At 41.4% G+C, this 14048-nt stretch overlaps 1 protein-coding gene across 2 annotated transcripts; it reads right to left on the bottom strand.

Annotated features, from left to right (window-relative positions):
- Position 1: 1 nt before the first annotated feature.
- slc25a18 (solute carrier family 25 member 18) lies at positions 2–10619 on the bottom strand. 2 transcript variants are annotated; one of them, XM_061821492.1, is made up of 10 exons: positions 10485–10619; positions 9321–9663; positions 8914–9036; positions 7634–7689; positions 7357–7447; positions 5777–5892; positions 5456–5642; positions 4206–4378; positions 1105–1180; positions 2–1028 (listed from the first exon to the last, which is right to left on the bottom strand). In XM_061821492.1, the coding sequence occupies exons 2-10, from the start codon at positions 9338–9340 to the stop codon at positions 881–883; spliced, it is 990 nt and encodes a 329-aa protein (XP_061677476.1). In that variant the 5' UTR covers positions 9341–9663; positions 10485–10619; the 3' UTR covers positions 2–880. The 2 variants fall into 2 exon arrangements, with proteins under 2 accessions (XP_061677476.1, XP_061677477.1); XM_061821493.1 differs by lacking the exons at positions 9321–9663; positions 10485–10619 and adding an exon at positions 7027–7132 and having other exon boundaries at positions 8914–8993.
- Positions 10620–14048: the final 3429 nt, after the last annotated feature.

Raw genomic sequence — 14048 nt, forward strand, 5'->3', positions numbered from 1 at the left:
GTCTGCTGGTATCTTTATTTACAAGTAGTAAACAAATGTTTTACACGGACTGTTTAGTCTACATTGTGAAAACTCTTACCTAGTTTTACAAAATACAGCATTGTAGGTCTGTATTTGTGTGTACATGTAGATAGATATAATTTAATTGCATAATTATTGTTACGAAACAGGACCACAATGCTCCACAGGACAAATTACAGATAATTCAAGACCAAACAAAAAAAAACATAAGGCTTTGATTTTGTTTTCCTTCCACTTTTACAATTACTGAAGCAAAAGTAGCTTTTGGTCCCATTTGTTTTGAATGATCGTAAACCTTCTGAAGCTGTGAAGAACAGGAAGCACTGTTTAAATCCAGCGCCCCAGAAGCATGTATCTTTTAGGTTGGAAGTGAACTGTGTGTGTATATTTTACACTAGTACAAGGATTAAATAATTACCATCAGATTAACAAATGACCTATTGACGGGCAGCACATCCCAATCAAGGGAGGAAATCCAAGATTACAGCTGAGACCTCACGATAGAGTGGGATGAATGGAAAACAGCATGTAAAACAGGAGCCAATATTTTAATCTGTAGAACTGAATATAATACAGGAAGCTCACGTTCAATGATTTAGAACCATACAAATGGTTAGCAACCTGAAAAAACATACTGGAACTTTTTCTACACAGGCAGACAAGATTATCTGTCTCCAGAAGTAAACTCAAAAATCCTTGGGACACAGCACATACAGTACACAGGACATCAACTCTTGTTTCCCGTATATAACCTGGATGAGTGTGAGCCGCCGGGTCCACATTGCGATGGTGGCCTTTCTGTATAAACTGCAGGTTGACTCAGAAATACGATGTGCAGATACAACACGACCACTACCGATTAATTTGATCCCATCAATCCTAGCACAGCCTCTCCAACCCCAAGAAAGTAGACACCTTGCGCAATGCCGAAAAGGGGTGCAATCACCAGCGCACGGCACGCTGCACCCTTCAGGAATGCTGATGGTCCCTCCCTTCTCAGAATGCGCCTGCAAAATTAAACAGACTGTCATCAATAATGGTGAAAAACTATATACATGCAATATTTAATTGTTAAATATTTACCCTGTGCAGTCAATAATTCCTCTGTAGGTGTCCTCCCCTTCACCTTTCTGCAATGTTTGGAGTCGAGTTTTTATCACTGTGTGAGTGGGGAAAATCAAAGATGACCTTTTACTACTTCTGTATACAGTAAATGAAACACTACTCACAAAGAGATGAGGATATTTAGCTTTGGGTGAAATTACATGATGAACCTGAACTGTACAAAGTTCCTACTTCAAGATGGAGAAAAACAGCCCCAAAGAATTAGGCAACCACCACCATGCTTCACAGATTTGGGGAGGAGGAGTGTTATGTGTGCCAAACATTCCTTTTGGAATTATGGCCAAAAACTTCAATCATTTCATCGTACCATAACACATTTTCACACATGACCTTGTGAGATTTCAAGTGTGTTTTTGCTCAATGTAGCCAGGCTTGCGTGTTTTTCTATGAAACGATAACACGTGTCACTCTACTCCATAGTCCAGATATAGTAAGAAGAAAGTTTTGTCATATGTACAGTAGGTATGGATTTTTTTCACTCTTAGTGATATTGAAAAAAATGGAATTGTTGAGATTTTTGTAATTTATTTGGAAAAAAAAAACAAAAAACATCACACATCCATAAGTATTCAGACTCTCACTATTTAGTAGTAGCACCCTTTGAGCTAATACAGCCATGAGTCTTTTTGGAAATGGTGCAACAGGTTTCTCACACCTGAATTTAGGCATCTTTTGCCATTCTTCCTTGCAGAACCTATCCAACTACTCGGCCATTTTCAAGTCTATCCAGAAATGCTCATTTGGGTTTAAGTCAGGGTTTATGCCGGGCCATTCAAAAACTGTCACAGAACTCTTCTAAAGCCGCTCTTTCATTATTTCAGCTGTGTGCTTAGGGTCATTGTCTTGTTGGAAGGTGAACCTTCAGCCCAGGCAGGTTTAGGGTTCAGGATCTTGGACTCCTTCAGGTGTTTTTTTTTTTTTTTTCCTCAAAGAAAACTCCATGTGGCCTTTCATAATGCAGGTTGGAACAGGTGACGGAAGAGGCCAGGTGTGTTATGTTACAGAAGAGTCTCTGATAGGACGAAGGGCAAAGTTTATAAAACAGTGGTGAGGTCAGTCGTGATGGATGGATTAGAGACGGTAGCACTGAAGAGACAACAGGAAGCAGAGCTGGAGGTGGCGCAACTGAAGGTGATGAGGCTCTCGCTAGGAGTGAGCAGGTTGGACAGGATTAGAAGTGAGCTCATTAGAGAGACAGCCAAAGTTAGTTTTGGTGACAAAGTTAGAGAGGGCAGATTTCGATGGTTTGGACATGTCCAGGGGAGAGAGCGTGAGTATATTGGTCGAAAGGTGCTGAGGATGGAGTTGCCAGGCAAAAGAGCAAGAGGAAGACCAAAGGAGAAAGTTGATGCATGATGTGAGGGAAGACATGAGGGAAGTTGATGTTAGAGAGGAAGATGCACGAGATAGGCTTAGATAGAAAAAGATGACACGCAGTGGCAACCCCTAACAGGGCAAGCCAAAAGGAAAATAAGAAGATGTGGACTTTCATGTGTCTTGCACTGAGGGGAGGCTTCCGTCAGGTCACTCTCCCATAAAGTTCCGACTGGTGGGGTAATAGTTGACTTTCTAGAACTTTCTCCCATCTCCTACCTGCATCTCTGGATCTCAGCCACAATGATCTTTGGGTTGTTCTTTACCTCTCTCACCAAGGCTCTTCTCCCGATTGATTAGTTGGGCCAGACTGCCAGCTACAGGAAGGGTTCTGGTCTTCCCAAACATCTTCTATTCAAGGACAATGAAGGCCACTATGCTCTTAGGAAACTTAAGTGCAGCAGAAATGTTTTTGTGCCCTTGGCCAGATCTGTGCCTTGCCACAATTCTGCTTCTGAACTCTTCAGGGAGTTTCTTTAACCTCATTATTCTCATCTGCTCAGACATGCACTGTGGCTTTCCTTCTCAAGTCCAATCAGTATAATCAGACAGCTGGATAGCAATGAAGGTGTAGAACCATCTCAAGGATGATCAGAAGAAGTGGACGACACCAGAGTTACATATATGAGTGTCACAGCAAAGGGTTGTTGTTGGTGTCCTCTTGACAGCCTCTCCACTTGATGATGGCTGTCTTACCTGTGTTCCATTTAATCTTTTCGTAATAATTTTTTGCCCTTCGCCCGACTGATGCCTTTGATCAACGAGATCCTTCTGATGATGTGGAAGCTCTCTGGAGACCACGGCTTGTGCTACAAGATGCGATTACAAATCTATATTGAAAAGTATTTGGTTTCAATTGAATAGTTCCAAAAGTGATTGGGCACACTTGTACAACCACATTATCTCAGTTGTTTATTTTTATTTCTCTCAAAAAGGTATCGTCCTCAATTAAGTTGTACGGGTTGTAGGTCACATGGTGAAAAAAGTTTTGAAATTATTTTTCTCATTTTTTCATTCACAATCTAACATTATCCTGAACAAGAGCTAATACGAAAATTGCTAGGGTAATAGTTTTGATTGAAACTGCCAGAGATGTGGCAACCACTTCTCCACTATGCTCGATTGTATTTCAATTTTGCAAAATGTTGAATTGTTTGAGATAGTGATGAAAAACCTTTGAACGGATTCATAACAAACAGTCCGGGCAATGGCGCACTGTAACGTTTTGGTGCCAATATGGAGAAAGGTACTAATAGAGAACTCTCTTAAACATGCCAAGGACCGAACCATGGCTTAATCTGTTCTCCATTTGGCCATGCGCCAGCTGTCAAAGTGTAATAGAAATTGTGTCCTAGACTTGCACACAAACCCTCACACAATCACAACGAAAATATGGTGGGGTGAGGTTATAGCTCTAAAACTGTCTATCCAAACCTTGTTTTTAATTATTAGATTATCTAGCGGTACCTAATACCTAATAAAGTGCCAGGTGTCAGGGACATTGGAGGTTACCATTCAAAATTTTCATCTGACAAGGATTAGAATTTAAATTGAGATCAAACCTATGTAAAATCCAGACATCTAGATGCTAAACTATCTAGTAGAGCAGAGGCTGTTTTCAGTCGAGCCATAAACCCACTTTCACAGCTCAGTGTTTATTTCTCTGTTTTTGGTTTCCCACTCACCATCCAGTGGTGTGACAGCCACAGCTGCCACGGAGCCTGCAGAGCATCCGGCCACAAAGGACTGCCAGAAAGGGGCACGCGCCTGTACATCACCTGGACTCCCATGTTTTTCCCTCCCCAATGCGTTCAGGTTGGCAAACAAGGGAAAGTAGATCATTGAGAAAGGGACATCCCTAAAAAATATGCGTGGAAAGTGTTAAGGTGAAATGTGAAACAATGACAGACCATCCATCCATTCATTTTCTGAGACGCTTATTCTCACAAGGGTTGCGGGAGTGCTGGAGCCAAACCCAGCTGTCAGGGTAAACCCTGAACAAGTTTCCAGTCAATCGCAGGGCACGCAGAGAAAGACAACAGTCACACTCAGAATCACACCCAGGGGCAATTTGGAGGCTCCAATTAATGCATGTTTTTGGGGATGTGGAAGGAAACTGGAGTGCCCAGAGAAAACCCACGCAGGCACAGGGAGAACATGCAAACTCCTTAAAGGTGGGGCCGGGATTTGGACCCCTAACCTCAGAACTGTGAGGGCAATGCACTAACCACTTGCTGAACTGTGCCGACATGACAGACCATGTCAATGTAAAAGAAACGAGAAGAATCATGTGACAAAATTGGAAACAGTTGTTGCCCTTCCCACTGTAATATAAGTAGAAGCCAAACATAGCTGGAGGAATCTATTGATCAATGTTGATTAGAGGCGTCAGAAAGAGCTGTACAACAAACACTGCGTGTTTGTTACATAATTCAGAATGAACCAATCAAAGCAGTCATGAGGGTGTTCAATGGGAGCAAAAGTGACTCACACAATTTTATGAGATCCACTAGAACAGGGGTGCCCAATCCCTTGATCGCGATCAACCAGTCGTTCACCTGGGCAGTTTTGGTTGATCATGTGACCGCGTGAAAAAAAAAACAATATGTCGCTTGAGTCAGGTATGGCTAACATGTCGTTCGCACGGGTAGTTTGATTGATATTCGGTTTGACCAATCCTGCCCTCTTCTGACGTGTCACTGCGCATGTGCACATAAGGCGGGTTTGTGCCCCCTGGCCCCCTCCCCACACACGCACACATTGCAGCGACAATACACTTTTAAAATAAGTGATTAAAAAAATTAAAATGAATAAATTGTACAATGTATGTAATAACTAATTGAACTTTTCTATGCTGAGAAGAGTGTAATTTGAAACAGACCTATTTTTAATTTATTGCAGTAGTGTACCTAACGTGTGTGTGTGCATGTTAAACCTCATCAAGGTGGCTCCTGCTCCCCTGTACAGACCAGCAAGGCCTCGGGTTCTCAGCAACTCCACCGTGATGCTGGTAGCAGATGTCCGTAGGGGAGCACCAGACCGGACTGGCTGCGGTTCCACTAAGGATGGAGCAGGACCCGGAGCAGCAGCCTGAGCAGGTGTCGATACTTTCCTCTGAGCAGCTGAGGAGAAGTCACACTTATGTGAGCCTGCGTCATTATCATGGTTAATAATTTTGCTATTGAATGACGTGTTTTACACTCACTGGCTAAATTTGTTCGTATTTGACATGACATAATTGCAATGACTGTCTCACCGATTCTCCCTGCATCTTGTAGTTGGATTTTGAGCATTTCCATGGGAGTGGTGACCACCACCTGACATGTCCCAGCGCCACAGCCTGCCAGAACTTCCCCCCAGAGGGGCAAATGGCTAATGACAGACAAAAACCATTTACAAAACACACGAAACCATTCTGTTTGAGGTGTAGCTAATTATTTTGGTCACCAAACATCTGGAGTTTGTTTACCTACCACGAGGTGTTAAATTAATTGATTGTGCTCAACATCACTCTACAAATCATACAAAAAATGTAACGTAAACATTAACCTGTATTTTTCAGGGCTTCAAAAGAATGTAAATACCTAATGGACCTTTCCGACCTGTCAATAACTCATACAATAATAGCCAATCAGGTAGCCGCATTGGCTTAACCCTTTGCTTGACCCGCCCTTCTTGTCGTCATGTCCCACAAGCAATGCTGGTTATCGGTCGCGTGCGGTTGGAAAAGTTAATGTTACGGATAAAAAGGTCCTCAGATGCGCTTGGGGACCGTGCAATTCTAATGAAAGATATCCGTCTAGGTTGCAAGGGGCCCGGTTGATTAATTTTCTAAAGCCTAAAACACAGTTGACGAAGTGTCTACGATGGATTAAGGCTCGGGGAAGAGCGGTGTACAACTACAATATCAATATCAACTACCGCAGGGCTGTATGTTCAAAGGTAAGGGATGGAGAAGTACTATTATCAGTGCTTTATACATTGCATGAGAACAACTTTCCCTTTGTTAGTGTATCAGTGACCTGTCGAATGAAGTGTGTAATGTTTTATGCCGAAGAGTCGGGTTAGTAATACGTAAATGAGCCATCTCATGCAAGAGAAATGTCCATTTGCCTATTTGTATCAAATTCGACTTTTAAGACAGAAAACTGGGTTCCATTACGAGCCAAGTCAAATGAATACCCGCACTCACTTATAAAGACTACAATATTACTTGTGATCTTTCCAAGAAAAAAAATATTTACCCTGCTTTACATGCACAGTACCATTCCACAATTTTATCCTGTTGGATTTCAAAATGACGTTTATGAACCGTCAAATTTTTTTGCATTGATCGCCAACGTTTGGCAGTAACTCTGACATTGCATCCTGCTCCGTCCAAAATCTTAATTTCTGTGTACATAGTTGAAACCTCTTTGTAGAACTCTCTTGGACAAGTCCGACGCATTTGGCAAAAAACATACCCCAATATTACCTGGAATACACGATAGATGATCCAGTTCAAACCTGTTATGTTCAGTTGCCATTTTGGAAGATTGTGGGGCATGGCAACTGTAGCTAAGTGGGGGCGGAGCTGAAGATCGCCAGTCAGAAAGGTCCATTGTAATTTTACCTTCAAAGAAAGTTTTGCATAAAATGGATGTAATTCCTAAATGGTAATTACATAGTTTAGCAAAACTTCTTAAATTAAAGTTGAGAGCTGACGATTCTATCACATATTTGATATTTAAAAAAATATATATAAATCCTGTAAAGGTTATACAAATATTTACGCTCCTTACTGAATCCTTTATGGCTAACAAACTTAACATTCACATGAATGTCGTGAAAGTTTACCCATCTCTGGAGAGCTTTTGTCGAAAGGCATCATTAGCGGCTAGTTTGATTGCTTTTTCTGGTGTGACAAGAGTGAGGTTGACTGCTGCACCTGAAGGAGGCAAAAAAAAAAACAGCTAATGAGTGACAAACGCTTCCCTTCCAGCCTAGCAAGTAGAATGAACAAGTAAGCACATCATCTTACTTCTGTCATGCATTGCTATTTTGCTATGAATTGCAATTTATGGTAAGTTGCTGTTTGTCCCAGGCATTAAAAATGCAACAACAACAAAAATACCTCTGTAACATCCGAAATAGCCCTCTGAGCGCACTGTCTTAGCCAGACAGTCCCACCTGACATGAAAAAAGAGAAATAACACTGCCTCAGTTTAATTATGTGCAGTACAGTGACTCTTAAGTCATATCATTTGGAGGCTGACCCATGTTTAAATGCTTTCAAAGCCACACAAAACCATCAGTCCATATGGAGTCACATTTCACTTGTGAAAATCTTGAAAGCCTTAAATGTCACTATTTATGGCTATGGACTAACTTTTTGTAATTGCACCACAGAAAGTTACGCGTGATGGCAAAGAGCAAACGTGATGATAATAAAAAAAAAAAAAAAAACAGGAAATAGATCTTGCAACTTTGGAAAGGGTCTTACTGATCAGTACAACTCAATATCGATTTTACAACCAAATCTACACATGTAAGCTTAAAAACAGTTAAATGTTACCTAAAAAGAAACTCTTGAGCAGTTTTTCATTTTACAATATTGCCTCATGTAAGAATGTGTTTTACTTCAGAACAACTTGGAAACATCAGCCAACATCATGCAACAAACGTGTAACTTTGAAAGTTCCGTTCTCTGTCGTTAAGAGACATGCACCGCATTTACATTGACCTACTTTAAAAAAAAAATTAATTCAACATTATCTGTGATGACATGCCTCAAGATAAATACTGAATGATTTGCTTCGCCGTATGGGGGTTGGAAACATTTTAACAGTTCTTTGTTAATCTTGAGCTGGAAGCATGCAGCCTAATTTTATTATTAGATCTTGAAGGGAATAAGTCATTCCGGGTACTTTTCCATCTCTGACTCACAGTGGAAAACTGCACTTTGGGTCTTGTGCTACTGAGCACAGGATGGCCGCACCCATTCACAAGGCAGCGCTGCTGCCCACCACACAGAAAATTCAGGGTCTTATAAGGACACCAGTCCACTCCCCCCCCCCCCATATTAAAGGTCATTGTATTCCATCACTGAAAGGTTTATATAAGCATCGATGTCCATAATAACAAAAGAAAAACATGCATGTTTCTAGTTACGTGATATAATGATCGTGATTTTCTGCTGAACTTTCTCAAAGCACTGAGAAAAAAACAGAGTGCTGAGCTTGGCAACTCCCCCTTCTATGGGATTCTTTGTGGTTCATGTCAAGCTGCAATCATTGTCTAAATGGGTTTTTAATACAGCGATACAATGCAGTTATGCGCTGAGGATGCTGATACAGGAAAAACACGGAAGCTCATCCTTCTGGTTTTGGATTTTGCTCTGGAGGTCGTACTCACATTCCTTTGTAGACTTGGGTGCCCTGCTGGTTCTGTAGACGGGTTTTGGCCAGATCGATGGGAAACACACATGTCACACCAACCAGACCTGCTACGCCCCCATTAATCAGCTTAGCAGGCAGACTGCAATGGGATCAACATAAACAGTAGACACGTGGGATACACACATTTGCGTGCACTTGTCAACACAGACCACACAAATGAAGAATGAATGTAGAACTGCAGATGTTTTAACAGTCGAGGCCAAATGATATTAGGGGATCCTGTATTCAATGGAAACGCAGACAAATAGAGGAAATGCTTCCCTCTTTAGAGGATTAAAGTCAAACGGACCCATTTATTCTGTAATGATCAAGCAGGTGATCGCAAAAACAGTAGAATGGAATGTTTGACAAAAGAAAGATTACCTTATTTTGTTCTCCGTCATCTTGCTTGCGTTTGGGCTCCAGGCCCACAACTCCCTTCGGCCTGCTCCACCTACTTCCTCCTCCTCTTCTTTGCCTTCCCTTTCACAATTTAGCACTGGGTTTCAAATGGTCAGCTCACCCCTCATCTTGCCCACTCAGTAACACTAATGCAGCTCTCTGGGTTCTTGAGTAAATCACTAGTGGGCTGCTCTTTTTCCTCCCACTGGTGCGGCAGGGGTGGACGCCTTTTTTCCTACGACGACCAAAACCGGCAATGTCTGCTTGGTATATTCAAGACCAGCCCCTCTGCTTTTTGCTCTCCCCTCAAATCACTCAGCAAACTCTTGATTTGAAAAACACAAATAGGAAATATGACTGCATGTGATAAAAATGTTCATCGAATCAAAATATCACAGGACTAACCATAAAAAACAGCACTCTGTCTCTCTAAGACACCTTCTTACAGGGATAAGATTTTTTGACACAAGATGATAAAATCAGAACTCAGTATCCTTTTCCTACACATGCACTGGCCTTGTTTTTTTTTTTTTTTTTTGCTGTGATGTGGTGGGTTGTGTTTTGTATATACAGTGTAGTAAAAATGACAGAGGGTAAATGTTAGAAGTTACAACGATCGCTAATCATCTCAGATCTATTTCTTATTTTGTTTTTCACCTTTTGATTCCATTTCCCCCCTTAACTTCCTCTTGACTCATCTATCTCATTAATCTGTCTTAATCTCCACCTCTACTCTGCCTCTATTTTTCACCCCCATGAAGCTTCATTTGTAGCTTCACTCTTTCGCCACAGTAATCTATTTTTCAAACATTGCTGTGGATTATTTTCCCAATTTCTTTGTCATCATAACATCACACTTTTGCATTTCCCGGCTATTCCTAATTGTGGTTGTTTTCATTGCTGGAGCCCGGCCACATTCTGCACATGCTTTTCCCTGAGCCTCTTCCTGTGCAACTTCTCTTTAGCCTGGTTCCATTCACACACTCAGAGAGAGAAGTGACCCTGCCAAAACACAGAGTGGGCTGCCTCACGCCAGGACAACTTCTATCTCCAAGGCCATCGGTACCCTTTATTCTACATAATTTGACAACTCCTTGCCTACTTTGTCTTTTTCTTCCAATACAGCAAAGAGAAGCTCGTCCTTACCGCTGTCGGTGTATCCCACGACCTGGATCAAGCTGTCCACTTTCCTCTCCCTTCAACCATGCGTGCATCAGTGGTAGCCAAGCGAGAGCAGACTGAGAGAGCCAGCCTTTGCACAAACGCCAGCATTGTCTCGTTGGCTAAATCCCTCCCTCTCGTGGTGACTGTGTGAGTGACACAGCAACTGCCTGAATACGACTGACATACTCCTGTACCTGTTGAGACCGCACATGCACACACAACACACTCTCGCATACACATCAGAATCACGTCAACAGTTAATTTTGAATTTGTCTTCGATGGATGGATGGGAAAAGCAAAGACAACCCGTCTTCTAAAGATCCCAATTAGCCTCTGTATTACATAATATCCCGTGTGCAACTAATCAGTCTACACAAATGTTCTCAGACATACAGAAAATGTATTACCAAGGTAAAAGCAATGCTAATATGAGTAACACCATGTTGACTGGTACAGAATCAGGAGAAGAAAGACATAAAAAAATTGCAAAACAAGGTATTACATAAGGACATCACTAAAAAGAACTTGTGACTACCACACCAACATCTCTGCCCCTAAGCAATTTTTTTCAATGATTTTTTTTTTTCTGGTGATATAGAAATGCTTCTCTCAATGATGTTGTTTTTAAAATGGTGTGCTAGAAGTTGTGTTTTTGTCTCCTGTCTGATATACTTTATTTTTGAGCAAAGCAATTTTATTTGCATAGCTCATTTCATACACGTTAACTAAAATATTACTGAAAAGTGGAAGTACTCTAAAACGCATGAGGGAAAAAAAAGAGTTTTTAATCTGGATTTGAAAACACTCACACTTGGGGTTGACGTCACCTCTGTTGCCAACTTATTCCATTTTTTTCTGACAACATAAAAGCTAAATGCTGCTTCACTATGTTTGCTTTGGACTCTGGACTCCCTAATTAGACCTGAATCAGTCGTTCTCAGAGTCCTACTGGCTTTGTATTCCATTAGCATTTCTTTCATGTTTTTAGGGTTAGGTTAGGGTTGCTCTTTAACTAATGTGTGTACAGTACTCTATATTGTACACACACATGTACACTTGCTGATCCACCTGGACAGATCTTAGTGATATTCTTGGAATCATCTGGTGTTTCGGGGTCTTTCAACACCCCCAGCCTCCACCAGGTTATCCAGTTGATCAGACCCCAGCATGTGTACAGATGGCTTTGGCACCATGTCTCCGTGATTCTTTTTTGTGCCAAAGCCACCGAGGGGCCCTCTGTGCTGCTTGGGTAGTATTGCAGATGGCTGTTAGTGGACTCAGGCATGAGGACAATGTGTGTTCGCTTGTGATAATTGCAACAGGGCTTTTGCACTTAAGATGCAGTTCAAGCTCCACTAACAGCTCTGCCAGTCTCTTGCAGAAGTCAAGATGCTTGAAGATGTTATCCTGTTTGGGTTTGCCTGCTAACCAGCTGTGAGAGAGGTAATGGATCTCTTGGAGGAATTATTTGCATTTTCCACAAAATCCAATACTGATGGCTTGAGCATTGGTCTTCAGTACTTGATCATGCTTTCACCTGCACTGAAACAGGGAAACCACAAGAGTTTAAATGAACTAAATTGAATCAAGTATTTCCAGTACAATCTACTCACATTCCTCTTGCAATTATGATTTTATCATGTAAAGTCCAACTCATTCTGAACAAAATTAAAACTACATATGTGTATTGGATTAATCCATCCATCCATCCATTTTATGAGCCACTTATCCTCACAAGGGTCATGGGAGTGCTGGAGCCTATCCCAGCTGTCGTCGGCCAGGAGGCGGGGTACACCCTGAACTGGTTGCCAACCAATCGTAGGGCACATGGAGACAGACACGAGTCACACTCAATCACACCTAAGAGCAATTTAGAGTCTCCAATTAATGCACGTTTTTTGGATGTGGCTGGAAACAGGAGTGCCCAGAGACTACTCAGCACCACTCAAAACTGTGAGGCCAATGCTCTACAGCTGCGTCACCGTGCCGCCAGATATCAATATGCAATATTTTATTTCTATAAACCTCTGAAGGTGTTTACATTTTCAAATGATCACTTGCGGTATACAACCCTCCTCGGAAATCACAATGTCCCATCAGAGGTGAGCTATTTTTAGAACAGGGCCACCGGCTCTAAAGGTAACCCTTGGTTAATATTTGTTAAATACAAGGCCCTAAAATGGCTAGAAGTCTTTGCTGCCTATCCTCTCAAGGGTTGCAGGAGTGCTATCAACGGGCAGGAGGCAAGGTACACCCTGAACTGGTCACCAGCCAATCGCAGGGCACATCAAGACAAACAGCTGCACATACAATGACACTTAAGGGCAATCTCGAGTGTGCAATTAATGTCGCATGTTTTTGGGATGTGGGATGTGCCTGGAAGACACAGGGAGAACATATAAACTCCACATAGGGAGGGCTGGGATTGAACCCAGGTCCTCAGAACTGTGAGGCCAACGTTTTCTAGCTGATCCACTGTGCCGCCCATGTCATAATATAGTCATAATTTAATCACATTTTACTGAACAACACTAACGCCAATGAAAGCAACAAGCATTCACAATGAAACTTCAATTGCTTTTACTTTTGTCTCTGTAATTTCCCAAAGTTAAAATTTATTTCGATTTGTAAGTTCTTAGGATTCTATTGTGTACTCCATGACTAACTTAAGTCAAAGTTTTTGTAGACCATGGGAAACAGATCAGCAAGAAATACATGACTATATGTAGGCTACAGTATGTACTATTGGTAAAAGGCGGAACATTGGTGTACATTGCATTCTCATATAATCGGATTCTAATCTGGGCTCTGATTTTGCTTTGTGGAGTATGCATGTTCTTGTATTTATGTCTCCCCCCTGCACAACATTTTTATTCTACACACCAAAAAGTTGGTTTCATTAAGTTTTCCTTTGGTATGAATGTGAATGGTTATTTGTATGTATTCTGCGACTATAATAAGGACAAATGGTGAAGAAAATTGATGGATTTAGTTTTTTTTTTTTCCACTTAAGATTGCCTCTGATTTATTATTTCCCAGAGAACCCAATCGGAAACAGACACGGATCCTCTTTCAAATGAGCTGGTTCCTCGCACTATTTGGCATACAGTCATAATGTTCCGACCAGAATAAATGTTTCCCTTCCTTGACTGAGAAAAAGACACATTAGTAATTAATTTTTTATTATCCCCGCGGCAGTTGATTTGCTCCAAAGTGGAAGTGTCTCAAGAGAGTGCGGTTCATGATTTGTACGATAGAGGGAGCCTCTGTGTTGTATAATGGCCAAAGCCTTTAAGGGGATGTTGTTTACCAAATCCAAAGGTGATTAGATGACTGTGTGGGGATTAGAGTCGTTTTTAAACATTGCTTTTGTGGTGGTGGTGACGGTTGTTAATGTTGTTGTTGTTTTCTAAATGATGCAATGCAGCAACACCGGGTGAAGGCGTTGAAAGAGAGAGAAAAAAAAAACAACCAGTAGGCTATACCAATCAATTTTTTTTTTCAAATTAAACAGAGAATTGCTTGACACAAACCAATTATCGACAC

Source organism: Syngnathoides biaculeatus, chromosome 6 (genome assembly GCF_019802595.1).
Source record: "Syngnathoides biaculeatus isolate LvHL_M chromosome 6, ASM1980259v1, whole genome shotgun sequence".
NCBI lineage: Eukaryota > Metazoa > Chordata > Actinopteri > Syngnathiformes > Syngnathidae > Syngnathoides > Syngnathoides biaculeatus.